Source organism: Spinacia oleracea, chromosome 1 (genome assembly GCF_020520425.1).
Source record: "Spinacia oleracea cultivar Varoflay chromosome 1, BTI_SOV_V1, whole genome shotgun sequence".
Taxonomy (NCBI): Eukaryota; Viridiplantae; Streptophyta; class Magnoliopsida; order Caryophyllales; family Amaranthaceae; genus Spinacia; species Spinacia oleracea.
In genome coordinates, this window is record NC_079487.1 from 80,423,472 (window position 1) to 80,438,976 (window position 15,505).

The 15,505-nt window shown below is 32.6% G+C and overlaps 1 protein-coding gene across 1 annotated transcript; it reads left to right on the forward strand.

The window, feature by feature from the left end:
• Positions 1–62: 62 nt before the first annotated feature.
• LOC110805866 (potassium channel AKT6-like) lies at positions 63–14,713 on the forward strand. Its single transcript, XM_022011489.2, has 12 exons — positions 63–339; positions 9,276–9,644; positions 9,758–9,815; positions 10,260–10,577; positions 11,083–11,328; positions 12,227–12,325; positions 12,449–12,481; positions 12,571–12,756; positions 13,035–13,229; positions 13,435–13,510; positions 13,588–13,860; positions 14,187–14,713. Exons 1-12 carry the CDS (start codon positions 236–238, stop codon positions 14,225–14,227), a joined length of 1,998 nt encoding a protein of 665 aa, XP_021867181.1. The 5' UTR covers positions 63–235; the 3' UTR covers positions 14,228–14,713.
• The last annotated feature ends 792 nt before the right edge of the window (positions 14,714–15,505 follow it).

The following is a 15,505-nucleotide window of genomic DNA, read 5'->3' on the forward strand; positions in this document are numbered from 1 at the left end:
CACTTATGACTTATCCACCGTCTTTCACTAGTCTCTTTCAATTAGTCTTGAAATAAAATAAAATAAAATAAAATTGAAATGCAAATCAAAATCAAAATCAAAATCAAAATCAAAATCAAAATCAAAATATGAAATGAAAGAATACCGGTTCACACATTAAGGAAGGGGGAAAAAAAGTGATTGGGAGATCCGAGTAGTTTTGTGTATGGAAGAAATTTGATTAGAGGTAAACACAATGACTTACAGTCTCAACGGCGTCGTTCCCTCTTTGGGTGCTCGTACCGGTCGGAGCATCGCCTTTGGCCGCTTCATTGTCTCTCCTTTCGATCCGCGCCATAGGTAATTTTCATGCATTTCTCCATGTCAATTTAATGATTTATACATTCTTATTGTGAATTGTGATTGTTATGGGGAGAAGGAGAACAAGGGTTTACGAATGTGGGTTTAATAATTTATTAGGTTGATTATTGTCCTTTTTATTGTGTTATGTATGTCTTAGTTAATGAATTTATTTGGTTAAAAGAATCTTCTATTTCTTCATTTCCATTTTTGGGTTAAAACTTAAAAGTCAACATGACAAAAATCAAGAAATATGGACCTTGCTATTTGAAGCTAATGGTTATAGTATAATCATCATACAGTATTACAGTTGACATATCAATCCTGTCCTGCTGTCCACTACAGAGTACTCCGTACTTCGTAGATGCATGTTACACTACTCTGTATTTACCAAGTATATTTAGTACTTCCTCCGTAGTATTTGTTCAAAACAGGAACTTAGCATAAAGCGGAATGATAAAGGTCAAAATTTGTAATCAGGCAACCCGGAAAACATTCATACAATAATCAGGTGATTAGTAAAATTATACTCCGTATAATTTTCTCAAAATTTTAGAGGGGGGCAAAGCTCAAATTTTATGCCCAGGTCCACGCACACCATAACAAAAATCTGCCATTGATTACAAATTCATGTACCGCAACTAATATTTTCATGCATCTCCAGGAATGGAGGGTAATGAAAATTTATGAAGAAAAAATGACTATTTTGGGTGAATTAACATTATTTTAGAATGAGTATTGATTTTCTTACAAATTTAGATATAAATTCATTTTCATTGAGACCATTTATGGTTGGTTACCAAACAGACCGTAATGGTGTATTTGACCCAACATTTAGAAAATAACTTTTCCTTTATAACACTTTTTAAAATAAAACTGTTTTTGACCCTAAAGTTTAAACCTGCTTCTATGGAACAAAAACAGTTTTATCCTACAAATATTTAATCCAATTATTTAGGCCTTGTTTGGTATCATTAAAAGTTTTCAGTTGTTTTTTTTTTTTTGGTAAAATAGGAATTATATTAATCGCCAAAAAATCAGTAAGAAACAAACTTCATACAAACAAACGCTAAACAACGGTTGCTACACAACAACCGAAAAATAAAGCCAAGAACAAGAAAACCAAACAAGGAACATTGAGGCACTAAGCCCACAAGCTTAGGATACTGGTAACATCTAGCAGCAATCATTAGTTGGATGTCCTTCACTATTGAATCAGGAGTATGAACAACCTGTTGGAACTTCCTTCCATTTTGCTCCCTCCATAGAAGATACACAGTGATAGAGACAACCATCCTAGCTATTAATCTGATGAAAACCCGATTTTACTTTGTACTTCATAACAACAAATTGAAGCTCATTTTCCCATTTCTCATGCCTTCTATTGATACCCAGCCACTGAAGAACAACACCCCAAACATTAGCAGAAAAAGGGCAATCAAAAAACAGGTGGCTCACTGTATCAAAACCTACGTCACACAAACAACATTGCATGCTGCATTGCACTCCAATCTTCTGCAGATTATCACACGTAACCATCCTATCATGGACAGTCAACCAAGTAATGAACACGCACTTTGGGGGAGCAAAATTCTTGCAAATAAGTTTCCTCCAAGGAACACTAGGAACAAAACCCCTCATCTCATAATACATTTTACTAATGGAATAATTATTCTTCTGAAGTATAGAACAACCATCAGTAGTGTTACTAAGAAACATAACCGCTCTAAGAATTTTCCTCAACACCTAAGAAGTTTTCAGTTGTTACATAACTTGAAAATGATTTCCATTGTAGTTTTTAATATTTTTCTTGAAAAAAAAAACTAATACAAAACCGCCGCTACCTATTTATGAAAATATGAAATACTCCGTACTCCCTATAAAATTATTGGTCAAGGTTTTTGACATGTAAAATATGTCAACTGTAAAATACAATTATTTATCTAACAAGTATCTATTCCATAAATATGAGTTACAAACTTTTATATAAGGCGTATGTTTAGGCAAGACCACCTTATAATGGGTTGGGTTATAATCTCGTTGGGCTATAGAAGTTTTAGTTAAGATTTCATGAGTTTTAGTTATGATTTTCTTAATTTTAATTATGATTTCATATGTTTTTATTAAGATTTTATGAGTTTTAGTTATGATTTCAAAAGTTTTAGTTACGTATTTCTAAGTTTAGTTAAGATTAAATTTATTTTAGTTAGTACAAAGTTTGTTTAAAAATCATAGCTACTGAACTCGCAAGTGTAAATATTTTATTATTTAATTAGAACGATATTATTAATTTTAATTACGATTTTATTACTTTTAGTTATGATTTTGTTACTTTTAGTTATATTTTATACTAGTTTAGTTAATACTTCAAAAACAATTTTCTGAGACTAGTTAATATTTTCTGAATTTTAGTTAAGAATTTCTGGGTTTTAGTTAAGATTTTCTAAGTTGTAGTTGAGATTTTCCGAGTTTTAGTTAACATTTTATGAGCTTTAGTCACGTACGTATTTCTGAGTTTTAGTTAAGAGTTCCGAAGTTTTAGTTATGAGTTCTTGGGTTTAGTTATGGTTTTCTGAGTTTTAGTAATCATTTTGTTGTTTTAGTTAATATTTACACTAATTTAGTTAGTACTAACAAATCAAATTTTGATTTTTTTTAGATATTTTTAAATGATGACATCAGCATGACAAATACGATCTTTCCTTAGACGGTTTTACATAAAAATTACCCTATATGAACACTCCGCAATATTTATCCCTTTTTTATTCTCTCTCTCATCTGAGACATCTATCAAACTGTCACCCATGCTTAAAAGCTAGAATCTAGATTCTTTACACTATAACACATCAAGAGTTGGGTATAATTTCAGCCAATTCCTTTATCCCTAGCAGGTAAAACCAAAAAAAAAATGAAAATATTTTTCCTTCAACCTGTCCTTTTCTTCCTTTATTTTCCAAAACTTTTACTTAAGTAGATTAAACTAGTTTTAACATGTGCCATGCACGGCTATACATTTTGATCAAATCTAAATAATATACTTTGATATAGAAGTGGAAGGGATAACGAACTAATCAATTCATTTTACCAATGATGAAATAGGATGTTATGAATCTAAAATTGTTAAATAACAGTAATGAGAAACATATGGAGAGTCCTGCATTGGTTTTTTTTTTTAATAATATTCAAAGTAAAATAAAGATTAAATCAATTTGAAAAAGTTAAATAGAAATCCAAGAAGTGGACATGTGTCAAGTAAAATATTGTGTTCTAAAATATTAGTATAGATATGTCAAAATTTTCACGAATTACCCAACTTCAAATATAATCTTTTCTTGTCAATAAGAAGTTAGAGCATAAATAAGGGGAGACTCTTACTTTGATGGCTCTTAATCTCTCTCTTATGCCACAAAACTCCAACTCAAAATAAGAGTCCCCTCCCAGAAATAGTGAAAATGATATTAGCTCTAAACACTAGCTCTTATTCTCTCCTATGCTCTTTTTTTCATGCAAAAAAGTGACATGACACTATCTAGCTCTTATTTGTAAGAGCTATCTCGTACTCCATATTTTAGAATTTTCTCTTACAAACTCTAATTAGGAGTCTCCCATTTCTCACCAGGTCTCAGAATTTTCTCTTACAAACTCTATTTTAGAGAGTCAGCTATTAATTTTTCTCTCTCCTTAAGAGACACCTAAGAGTCTCCCTTATCCGATTTTAACCTATCATCTTTTCCAAGACATTACGGGGTAGTATATTGTATACTTTTTTTTCTTCTTTTCTTTTGATACTTGTCAGATAAATAATTATATTACTTTACGGCTGATATATTTTATATGTCAAAAACCTGAAACTAGTGACTTTTATACTTTGTATTTTCATAAATAGGTAGTGGTGGTTTTGTACTACCTTTGTTCTTGAATGTTAATCCCTTTCATTATTGAGTTGTTCTTTTTTATTAGTCCTTTTTGGTATCTTTTCTAATTGTCCAACATTTATCTTTATTATACCATTATAAATATCTAAATGACCCACTTGTTTATTCGCAAATAAAAATTTATCCCTATTAAACCCCTTATTTATTTATCTCTCCTAACCACATGAGTTATATTCTATTAAAATTCATGCCACAATCCAAAAGAGACTAATACTCAAGAACTGATAGAGTATAATTAGCTTTTTAAAACATTAAAAGCTACAACGGAATTCAGTTTTAAGTTTTGTAAAAACTGAAAACTTATAATAATGTCGAATATATAAGGCCTTAATAATTTTAAAGAACATTAAAGGAATATCACAAATTCTTATTTAAAAGTGAAGAGTCTATTCAGTTTGGAAGTGTATTTATACATCAATAAAAAAAAAAATCAATAGGAAAAAGTGAAATAGTTTTATTCATAATTTTAAAAAGTATAGTTTTTTTTTTAACTTTTTATATATTTTAGTCAAACATCAGAATGAACAAAATTAATCCAAAAACTTCATGACGCGAAAACTTTGGAGAGGGAGAGCTCCTAAATTTCTGATAGGAGAGGATAATCAATGGAGTGAGAGAAGATCAATTTTTTAAAGAAAAAATTTCTTTATATTTTTATCTTTTTTTGAGGGGATTGACGGTTAAATCATGTTCTAAATATTATATTTATTACTCAGTTTTTGAAATTTTTTTGACAATTAAAATAATTTTTCATAATTTTATTTGAAGTATGGTTAGAGATTAGTTAACTTATTTGAAAACTGAACCTAGACCCTAAAAGGTGAAAGAAAAAAAACTTAGACCCCAAAAGGTGAAAAAGCTAAAAATTTAGACCCAAAATGTTTCCTTAATTCGAGTAAAAGTTACCTCAAAATGATTAAAAAGTTTTCGGTATGTATAAAACAGTAAAAATTATCTAATTTTAGTGATAAATTTTTTAATTTTAATAAACATTATTTTTTCAAAATCACTAATAATGTATAAAATTAATCTTTCAACTCTTTAAAATATTTATCTATCAACTTTATTTATTTAGTACGAAGTATAAAAGTTAATCAAAATATATTAAGATCTTTTGAAAAGATATTTAATCCTAATATTCTATTTTAAGGAGAAACAACATTTTAAAATATTTATGGCGATTCAAAAGTTAAAATCGTAAACTAACTTTTTAAATTTTTTTTATTATTTTAACGAGTATTTGGAGCGATTTCCTTGAATAATGTTGGGAGATCGATAAAATCCCAAACTACGCCATATTTTTAGTTATTTCCCACTATATATTCCACGTCAGCAAGTAACCCGGTTCATTTTTTTTTAATCGTTCAGCAATAAATCGCCAACTGAAATACCAGTTCAACTAGGAAACTGCTATTTCATCAATTGGCAGTTTACCTAAGTAACCGCCATTTGATTTGGTGGTTTATATTACCCAAAAAAAGGGAAGGAACGTAAAAACTATTATTTGTCAGCAAGTTTTGAAATATGAGGCATACAAAACCGCCAACTCAATTGGCATTGGGTGAATTGCCAGCTCAAATGGCGGTTTCTTCTGAAACCATACCGCTAATTCAATTGGCGGTTTAAAGTTGAACCGGAAAAAAAGTACTATTCTCTATACCCTTCTGACGTTTACGCATCATTAAGTAGAAATTTTTTTTGTTGCGAATGAGCCATGAGGGCAATACAAATTACAAATGGGGGCGGAGAGATTCGAACCTGAGACCTATTGTACACAGGCCCTCAGTCTTAACAACTAGGCCAACACATCATTGGTACATCATTAAGTACGGTTCAAGGAAATCGCTCATTATTTTGCAAAAATCTAATATATATATATAAAGGAGGCATATTTGCTGAATTATTATAGTGCCACATAGGATTACTAATGGTTTCGGCCAATGAAAAATAAAATTTCTAAGTTATTTTTGAATTAAAAAAATCGATTGCCACGTAGATAATTAATTAGGTGCCACGTAGATATTTTAATTAATTAATTACTAATATATACAACTCCATAAAAAATCAACACTATAATAATTAAAAAAATAAATCTAAAATAAAATTTATCCAAAATCAAACACTAATCTAAATAAAATAAATAAAATTCAATTTAAAATCAAACATTAATCCAATAGGCATATTTGCTGAATTGTTAGAGCGCCACGTAGGATTACTAATGGTTTCGGCCAATGAAAAATAAGATTCCTAATTTATTTTTGAATTAAAAAAATCGATTGCCACGTATATTATTAATTAGGTGTCACATAGATATTTTAATTAATTAATTACTAATGTATACAACTCCATCTAAAATCAAACACTTTAATAATTAAAAAATAAATCTAAATAAAATTCATCCAAAATCAAACACTAATCTGAAATAAAATAAATAAAAAATCAATTTAAAATCAAACAATAATCCAATATTAGAGCGCCACGTAGGAAATCTAATGCTTTCGGCCAATGAAAAATAATTCAAAATTAATTTTGAATTAAAAAAGTCGAGTTCCACGTAGATAAATAATTAAGTGCCACGTAGATATTTTTATTAATTAATTATTAATATTACGCATATACAATTTCATCCAAAAATCCAACAAACTCATAATTAAATTAGTATATACATAAGAGTTTTATTTAAACTTAACAATTTAATAGAATCCGTGCATTGCACTGGTTAAAATCTAGTCTACCTAATTACACAACTTTTTTGGGATGTTGAACAGCCTTTGCAGGTGTTTGACAAACTGATGCCATCCATTTTTCATACTCTGTGATACCTTTGTCCCTCCACTTCTCCCTCCTTCAACCACCAGTTGTCCAGTTCTTCTCCCCCCTCTATCAAATCTGAAGCTTCAAAGGTTGTAGTTCTTATAATTCAACCCAGTTCGATCAAGTTACGGTAAGTTTTCTTTTCGAATTTCTCTTTAATTCGTTCAATTAAGTTTTCCTAAAAAATTAGGGTTTCCCCTCAATCCTCCATCAACATGACACTCATTTCAGTTGATGACAAATTTTATTACTGTAAATAAACAAAAAGGTGAAGGAGAATTAGGGAGTGGAAATCAAAACATATACTCCCCAAATTTGGAGAACACAGTATTGAATTTATCAAAACATAGAATGTACGAATAAATTAATCCCTAAATTTTGCAATTGAAGCTTGAATTAATCAATAGTGCATTAATCGTAGAAGAAATGAAGAAGCTTGATATTTGTGGCGGTTTTATTCTACGTTCCATCATCTAATTTCAAACATGAAACCGAATTAAAAATAAAAATAGAAAACCTATCCCTTTTGGTTAACCGAAAGGCGGCAGTGGCGGTGGCGGTGGCGGTGGCGGTCAGGGAGCTCGGGTTGTATTTTGGAATTTGGTGTTGTGGAGGACGAGAGTCACAGAGTGGTTTGTTGTGGAAACTGATTGACTGATTGATGATTGAGAAGAAGGGAGACTCTTTTAATGTTAAATGGGACACAACATGTCAATTTGCTAAATAGGCAAAGGTGTTGTACTGTTGTTGTCCAAAAAAAGGTTTCATTAATTTGACCCTTCTCCTTTTACAGTTCTACTTCTACCCACTTTATAAGCTATTTTGGGTTTCCTGGGAAAGCGTTTCTACTTCTTGAAAACCCCTTGTTGGCAACTACAATTTCTTGAAATGTGAAACACTTTTGCCAAATATTATGTACTACACCTCCATTTTTATTCTTTACGTTTGATATTATGTACGCAATTTAACAAATAATTAATGTAGATAAAGTTTTTCTTTTTGTTTAACTTAAATATTTCAAATTACGTTTATGAATAATATTTTCACTTTTATCAAACATTTGACATTGAAAAAAAGAGAAAGATTTAATGTTCTAATGGGAAAGTGTGAAAGATTTAATGGTTAAAGTGGCTAAATGAATTTGATTGGTTGAAATAAACATTTGACATGATTTTTTACAGAATATTAAGGACTTTTGTTACAATACAAAAGAAAAGATTATAAGTGTAAAGATTAAAATGGGACACTAGAAACGGAAAACTTAAAGAATAAATTGGGACGGAGTCCTAAAAAGCTTATTAGGTACAACATCATAACATACCCTTGTTTAAGTTGAGTCTAGCCTTGCACACCTCAATGCACACTGCTTTGCACCATATATAATCGTGCTCCACATAGACTGAAAGTTGTTAGTGCCTAAGCTAACCTCATACTCCGTACTTTGAAGATTGACTTAAGTTCGCCCTTACTACTGCTTAGTGGGCGTTCTATCAACCCAATTTTTACTTGCCTTAGACTTATGTGAACTTACTTTTGTGAACTTAACTTAATGTAACTTATTGTAGTTGTGATTTGAATTTGGCACACTCTTAATTTTCCTTAGAGTTGTTTAGAACTTAATTACTTTCACGAACTTAACTTATCATCATCATTATCATTACCCCATTGTCTCAAAGAGGCTCCCGCAAGAAGCGGGGTAAGGGGGGGTCGGACGTACGCAACCTTACCCCTGCAATTGCAGAGAGGTTGTTTCCAATTGACCCAAAAGCGATAACGGGACAACAACGGGACAACCATCTTCTACTTCATGGAAAGGAAGCGAAGAGGTATTAAGAGCCATTTTGATTTAGTCCATTTCATCCCACAGCCAAAAGAACAAATGAAACTTTGGCTCCATCGGAAATGGACATCACGAACTTAACTTATCTAAATATAAAATAAGGTGAAAAGTAAAAACCCTTTACTCGACCAGTCGACCATGTAGTGTGGAACTACGTTCACATACATGATCGGCTGTTAAGTAAATAGTTGTGAAGAGAACTGCAATTACAATTGAGTCATTTTTTAAAATTAATTTTGTTAAAGACCCTAAATTTAGAAACATTATAGTTTAATCTTTATCTAAATTCAATTTGCAGCTCTACTCTGAAATTGTTGCATGGCCTAACAATCTTTACATGTACACAGAGCATGGGAAGACTTTCTAGTATTATTGGTATTCTATACAGCATGGGCATCTCCATTCGAATTTGGTTTCCTAAGAAAACCATCAATTACAGGCCTTGCTATTGCTGATAACATTGTCAATGGATTTTTCGCCATTGATATCATTTTGACCTTCTTTGTCGCTTATCATGATAAAGAAACTTCCCTTCCAGTCGAGGAGAAAAAGAAGATCGCGTGGAGGTACATAAGAACTTGGTTTGTTCTCGATTTCGTGTCGACAATTCCTTATGAGCTTGTAGTGATCATTCTCCCGGACAACATCCATGCCTATGGACTTAACACTGTGCTCCGTCTTTGGCGCCTCAGTAAAGTCAATAGAATGTTTTCCAGGTACTCCTCTTTTCTGCATTCTACATAAATACTTAGAGAAATGTGAAAACTGTTTTACGTAGTATATAGTAAATACTCGTGCTCATGCTTATGCTTTATTTGTTCCTTTACAGATTGGAGAAAGATCGAAAGATCAACTATTTTTTCATTCGAATATGTAAACTGATTTGTGTAAGTCTTGGAAGCTTCCGGTACTGTCTTTTTTTCTTTATTATTCTGTATAGGCATAGGCAGAAATAAGGCGTTCTGATCTGAATCTGCTAACCTTTGCTCTGGTCTGATTTGAACTTTTCTAATTTCACAATTTGAGAATATAGATTAAAGAAATAAATAAGATATAAGTTGTTGTTCTCAAGCACCCTCTATTTTGTTCCTTTTTTTTTCCACATTTTGAAAAGATGTTGTTTACAAGCTACTATTTTGAATAGTGGTGAGACTATTTTTGTTGCAAATGTTCTTCATTTCCTACTGTATTATTCATTCTCCTACAAATTATGCATATGAAATGTTGAAACATATGATTGAGTTTACTTGTATTAAACAAGAAGTTGAAGTTTCAAATCTTGGCCACTCATATCTCTGATAAAGATCCGCAGCTGATATTGTTTATTGTAGGTGACAGTTTTCGTGGTACATTTTGCTGCCTGTTTTTACTACCTCCTAGCTGTCAATTACCCTAATCCGAAAAAGACTTGGATTGCTCTTTCAATGGAAAACCTCGAGACTAAGAATCTAGGGCATTTGTATGTAGTATCCATGTACTGGTCAATGAGTACACTCACGAAAGTTGGCTATGGTGATTTTCATCCTGTGAACGTAAGGGAGATGATCTTTGTCTTCTTTTACACGCTCTTCAGTCTTGGACTGTTTGCATATTGGATAGCAATTATGACAAGCTTCGTGGGTGATCGGATCAACAGAGATATGAATTTCGTAAGTATACGTTTCCTTTTCTAGGAAATAAAATCCAGGCCAAGTTTAGTAAAGAAATCCCTAACAAAATCAACACGTGCTTTTGGGCGAATTATGAGTTCTTTCTGATTAAACTAAGCTTATGTGACAGTTATTCGAAGGTCCCCCACGGAATTAGTAGTTACACTCTTTTTGAATGTAAGATAAAGTTTAGAGTTTAGACCATGGCATGTCATTTTTTCTAAAATTTATGTCATGTTATTAATTATGAAAAGTTTATACCACGTAACAAGTATATCAAGACGACGGAGTATATAACTTAAGCAATTTTGAAGTAAAAATTTGTATGTGTACTGTAGTCGTGTACATGAAGTGTATTTTGACAATTAGTAGAGATGTAGGGGGTAAGCTGTTCAAGACACAGTTTCTTATCTTAAACTCTTCATCACCTTTAAACAAATAGATCGAGGTATAATGATCTTCCATTCGTCCTAATTTACATCTGTTGGGGATTTTTGAATGCTAGAGAAACGAACTTCAAGCTGTTACAAAATTTGCTGAAAGGAATAGGCTTCCTGTTCGCCTCCAAGATCAAATGATTAGTCACTTGTGTTTGAAGTACAGAGTTGATTCAGAAGGGTTGCAGCAACAAGAGGTTCTTGAATCCCTGCCTAAGGCAATTAAATCAAGTATTTCACATTATCTCTTCTATTCACTACTTGATAAGGTGTACCTGTTTCGCGGTGTATCAAATGATCTACTTTTCCAACTGGTATGTTTCCTGGATCGCCATCACTATTTTATCATTCATGCCTGTTTGGTAGGCACTGCTAATGAGTTTATAAGTAACTTTTTATAGATTTTTCATGTCAATGTCTATTATAAATGTATAATGCAACTTTAACTATAAACGTTGTTTTACTTGATAGATTTTTGTTGGTATTTCAACACTTAAGGTGATATTACAATTTACAAAAGCCTTTTCACGATTCATGTTCATTGAAATGTCTATTATAAGTAACTATAAACGTTGTTTTACTTGATATATTTTTGTTGGTATTTCAACACTTAAGGTGATATTACAATTTACAAAAGCCTTTTCACGATTCATGTTCATTGAAATGTCTATTATAAGTAACTATAAACGTTGTTTTACTTGATAGATTTTTGTTGGTATTTCAACACTTAAGGTGATATTACAATTTACAAAAGCCTTTTCACGATTCATGTTCATTGAAATGAGACTGTTCTTCCAAAATCACATATGAAGTCTTTACCATTACCGCCATGATTGAGTATATATTCTACTTGTTGTATTGATGAAGATTCCTCGTAGGAAAGAAAAAGTAGAAATTGTGCTCCTAGGCAACTCCCTTCATCCCAAATTTTTTTACTTCACACCGCACTATTAATTAAATGTTGTCATTCATTGAACAAGTTATATTTTTTTCAAAAAATATTTTCAACAATTCAAGATAGTATATTGGTCAACGATTAGTCTTGGACATTGTGAAAAAGACAAGTGTTGGCTATTATACTAAATTACTAATCGAGATAAATCATTATGAATCTTGTAATCTTTCTTTCTTGTTTCTTCTTAATAGGCAGTAATAACATTAGTTAACACTGAAGCAAATTTCTTGTTTCTTCTTTACTTCGCATCTCATAAGGTTCCGGAGATGGAAGCGGAGTACTTCTCTCCCAATGAAGATGTGATTTTGCAAAGTGAAGTACCCACATTTCTATATGTCCTAGTCCATGGTGAAATGGTGAGAAGAATCTCATATCATTTCACTTTTCCTTACCTCAAGGCACATATTCCTGCGTTGCTAATCTTTTATACACCAATAAAAACAACTTTTAGGTTTCTGATTTATTAGCATTTCTCGCAGGAGTTAATCGTCCACAGAAATGGAGTAGAAGAGGCAAGTTTCTGTTGTAATTTTTTTCTTTTCTTCTGGTTATTAAATCAAAAGTTCGAGTTCTCGGTTTATGATCAAAAAATTTAACACAGGTTGTTAAAGAGGTTAAATCAGGAGATATTTGCGGGGAGATAGGTGTGCTTTGCTATCGACCACAGCTGTGTACTGTTCGTACCAAGAGACTGTGCCAGCTATTGCGTCTGGACCGTACAGTCCTTTTGAATCTTGTTAAGGCAAATGCTGCAGATGGAGCAATTATCATGAATAATCTATTAGAGGTTTGTGCATAAATGAAAATTTAGATGGATTTACAATATCTTGTGCACTAAGATATTGTTTATAGTTCCAGTTCTTCTAGTGCTTTTCTAATTAAGTCTTAATGATCAATCTTTCCGCACCCTTGTTTGAGGGTCCAACACGGGTACCTTACAGACGTTACAGTATATAGAGGAGTCGAAGTAACATGGATTTAAGATGATTAAAACATTATCACAAATGTTACTGGTTGCAATTGAGCATTTATATGACTGCTAACATCGTTTTTATTTCTGTGCAGTATTTGAGTCAACAGGGTGGTCCCTTCATGCAATCTACTGTCAGTGACATCGAGAAAATGATAAGTCAAGGTCAAACAGGTTTGCCTCTTGGCTTATGCTTTGCAGCTGCAAGAGGGGATGAGTTGTTGTTGCAATTCTTACTGAGACAAGGCTCCAATCCAAATGAGACGAGCACGAAAGACCGCACTGCTCTGGTATGAACGTGTAGATAAACTACGAATCATTGAAAATTGTCGCGTATACTTGTTATTCCATTTGAAGTCATAGATTGATAGATATAAATTTATTGTATAGTCTCCTGTGTTGGGATAATTGTTGTGGAATTAGTTGCTGATATATATTATGCAGTTTGTTAATTATGTTTTCCATTTGTTTTTTTTTGGTAATTGCCTTCTCCAGCACATTGTAGCTGCCAACGGAAATGAAAAATGTGTTGCTCTCTTATTGAAATTTGGGGCAGATCCAAATGTCAAAGGTATTTTGAAAACAGTTTGCTACTCTTAACATTCCATACATATTATGCATATCATTTACATTGTTGTTCCCTTACAGATTCAGACGGGAACGTTCCATTATGGGATACAATCATGGGGAAGCATCCGGAGACTATGATCGAGTTACTCATAGACCATGGTGCTACTCTAGATTCTGACGAGGTACCTCAATATGCTTGCTATGCCATAGAACAAGATAACCTAAAGCTGCTACAGGATATTGTCAAGTATGGTGGAGATGTAACATTGCCCAAAAGCGATGGAATTACACCACTTCAGGCTGCAGTTACCAGTGGAAACGCCGCTATTGTTAGGTTCTTGTTGGAGCAAGGTGAGAATTAGTGCATACACTTTTCTTATTACATCCATTTCTCAAACATGATTACTGTAGAATTTTCAGAGATCAACTTTTTGATAGCCTAGATTTTATAGAGACAAGATTAAATTACTCTAAAATGGAATTCCTATGCAGCAGGATTTATATTACTGTACTAGAAATTTGTTGTTACAGTGTTTCTGCTTTTGTTAGATTTCTTCCTTTTGGTACAAGGGAACAATATCCATAGACATATGTTGTGAATTACCCTTGTAAAAGAAGCATAATATGTATCCCTGTTTTTTCTGTGAGTTGCAAATCACAAACGTCTTATTTTGCAGGTGAATCATCTGCTGTTCACAGTAGTACAAAATGCCTGTAGTTTGGAAAGCATTCTGCTGGAGTAACACTTGGATGCCACAGAAAGAGTGAGGTTTTGAAGCTTGTCAGGTTGCCCAACACAATTGAAGAACCACTTGAAATTGGTGGCAAAGAATTTGGATGTTATTGCAATAAACTAGTCTCTGCACACGGAGCTGAAATTGATGAGATCGAACTCATTAGAGACGGCGATCAACTTTCTCTACTATGTGACAACAAAAACAATGTGATCCCAAGCTAGTACTAATCAATGCATGTTCCACTAATTAAGAAACTTTCTGAGCTTTAATATGTGTATATTTTTATTTTTTTTTGAATGGAATGTACTCCATATATATCATTATTTGAAATCTTTAGGAAATTGGTGCCCGTCATTCTCCGTGTATATATGTACGAGGAACTTGATTAGTTTGTTGGATTGTGCTCAGTTGTGATTTCTATTAGTGAATCGGCTTCCTTTTATAGTAAGGTGAAATTTAAAAGCTTACTCTTTGGAGAGCTTTGAGTTCTTTTCCAACTAAGTACGTTGAGTTTGAAACTCTGGACAGAGACTGCGCCGGAGGAAGTTGAGGATGACGTCAAGTCATCAAGTTATACTCCCTTCGTTTTACAATAGATGCATCATGTGTTTTCTATACTATGTTTTCTTAACTTTCACCTAAATCAACTTAATTTTGTTTTTGTTTTTGTTTTTTTCATAATCCCAAGTGGATGCTTTTCTCTCTAAAAATAATAATAATAATAATACCCTCTTCCTTCTCTCTACCAAAAAAAAAAAATCCAAACCCTAAGTTTTCTTCCCTTGGCGTCGTCGGCGACTTAAGAATCACCGCTGCTCTCAGGTCGCCAACGAGCGGTTAAATGTAGTAGTAGTTATTTCCTTTAGGGTGTTTTTTTTCCGTTTAGTGAAGGAGTTACCTCTGTGGGTTTCGTCGGCAAAAAAGAGTTTTCAATAGGTTGAAGAAGCTTCTTCTGCTTCTCTCAATCTCCTCGCCGACGACTAAGATTCAGTCAACTTTACCGACCTTTGACAAAAGACATCTCCGTCAGATCTGATTCAACAACCTTGGTATCCATCTCCGAAACTTCCCCGTATGCCGCCGTGGATAATATCTCCGGTAAAGGTGAATTTGGGATAAGGGCTTTTAATTCGGATTAGGTGTGCTAGTTAATTAGGTTGTTTGCTCTGTTAGGTTCTCGGAAACCAATTAATACCTAAGTTCCTTCTCGTCGCCGTCTCGTAGTGTTGGAATATACATGCACCGATCTTAACGGTAAA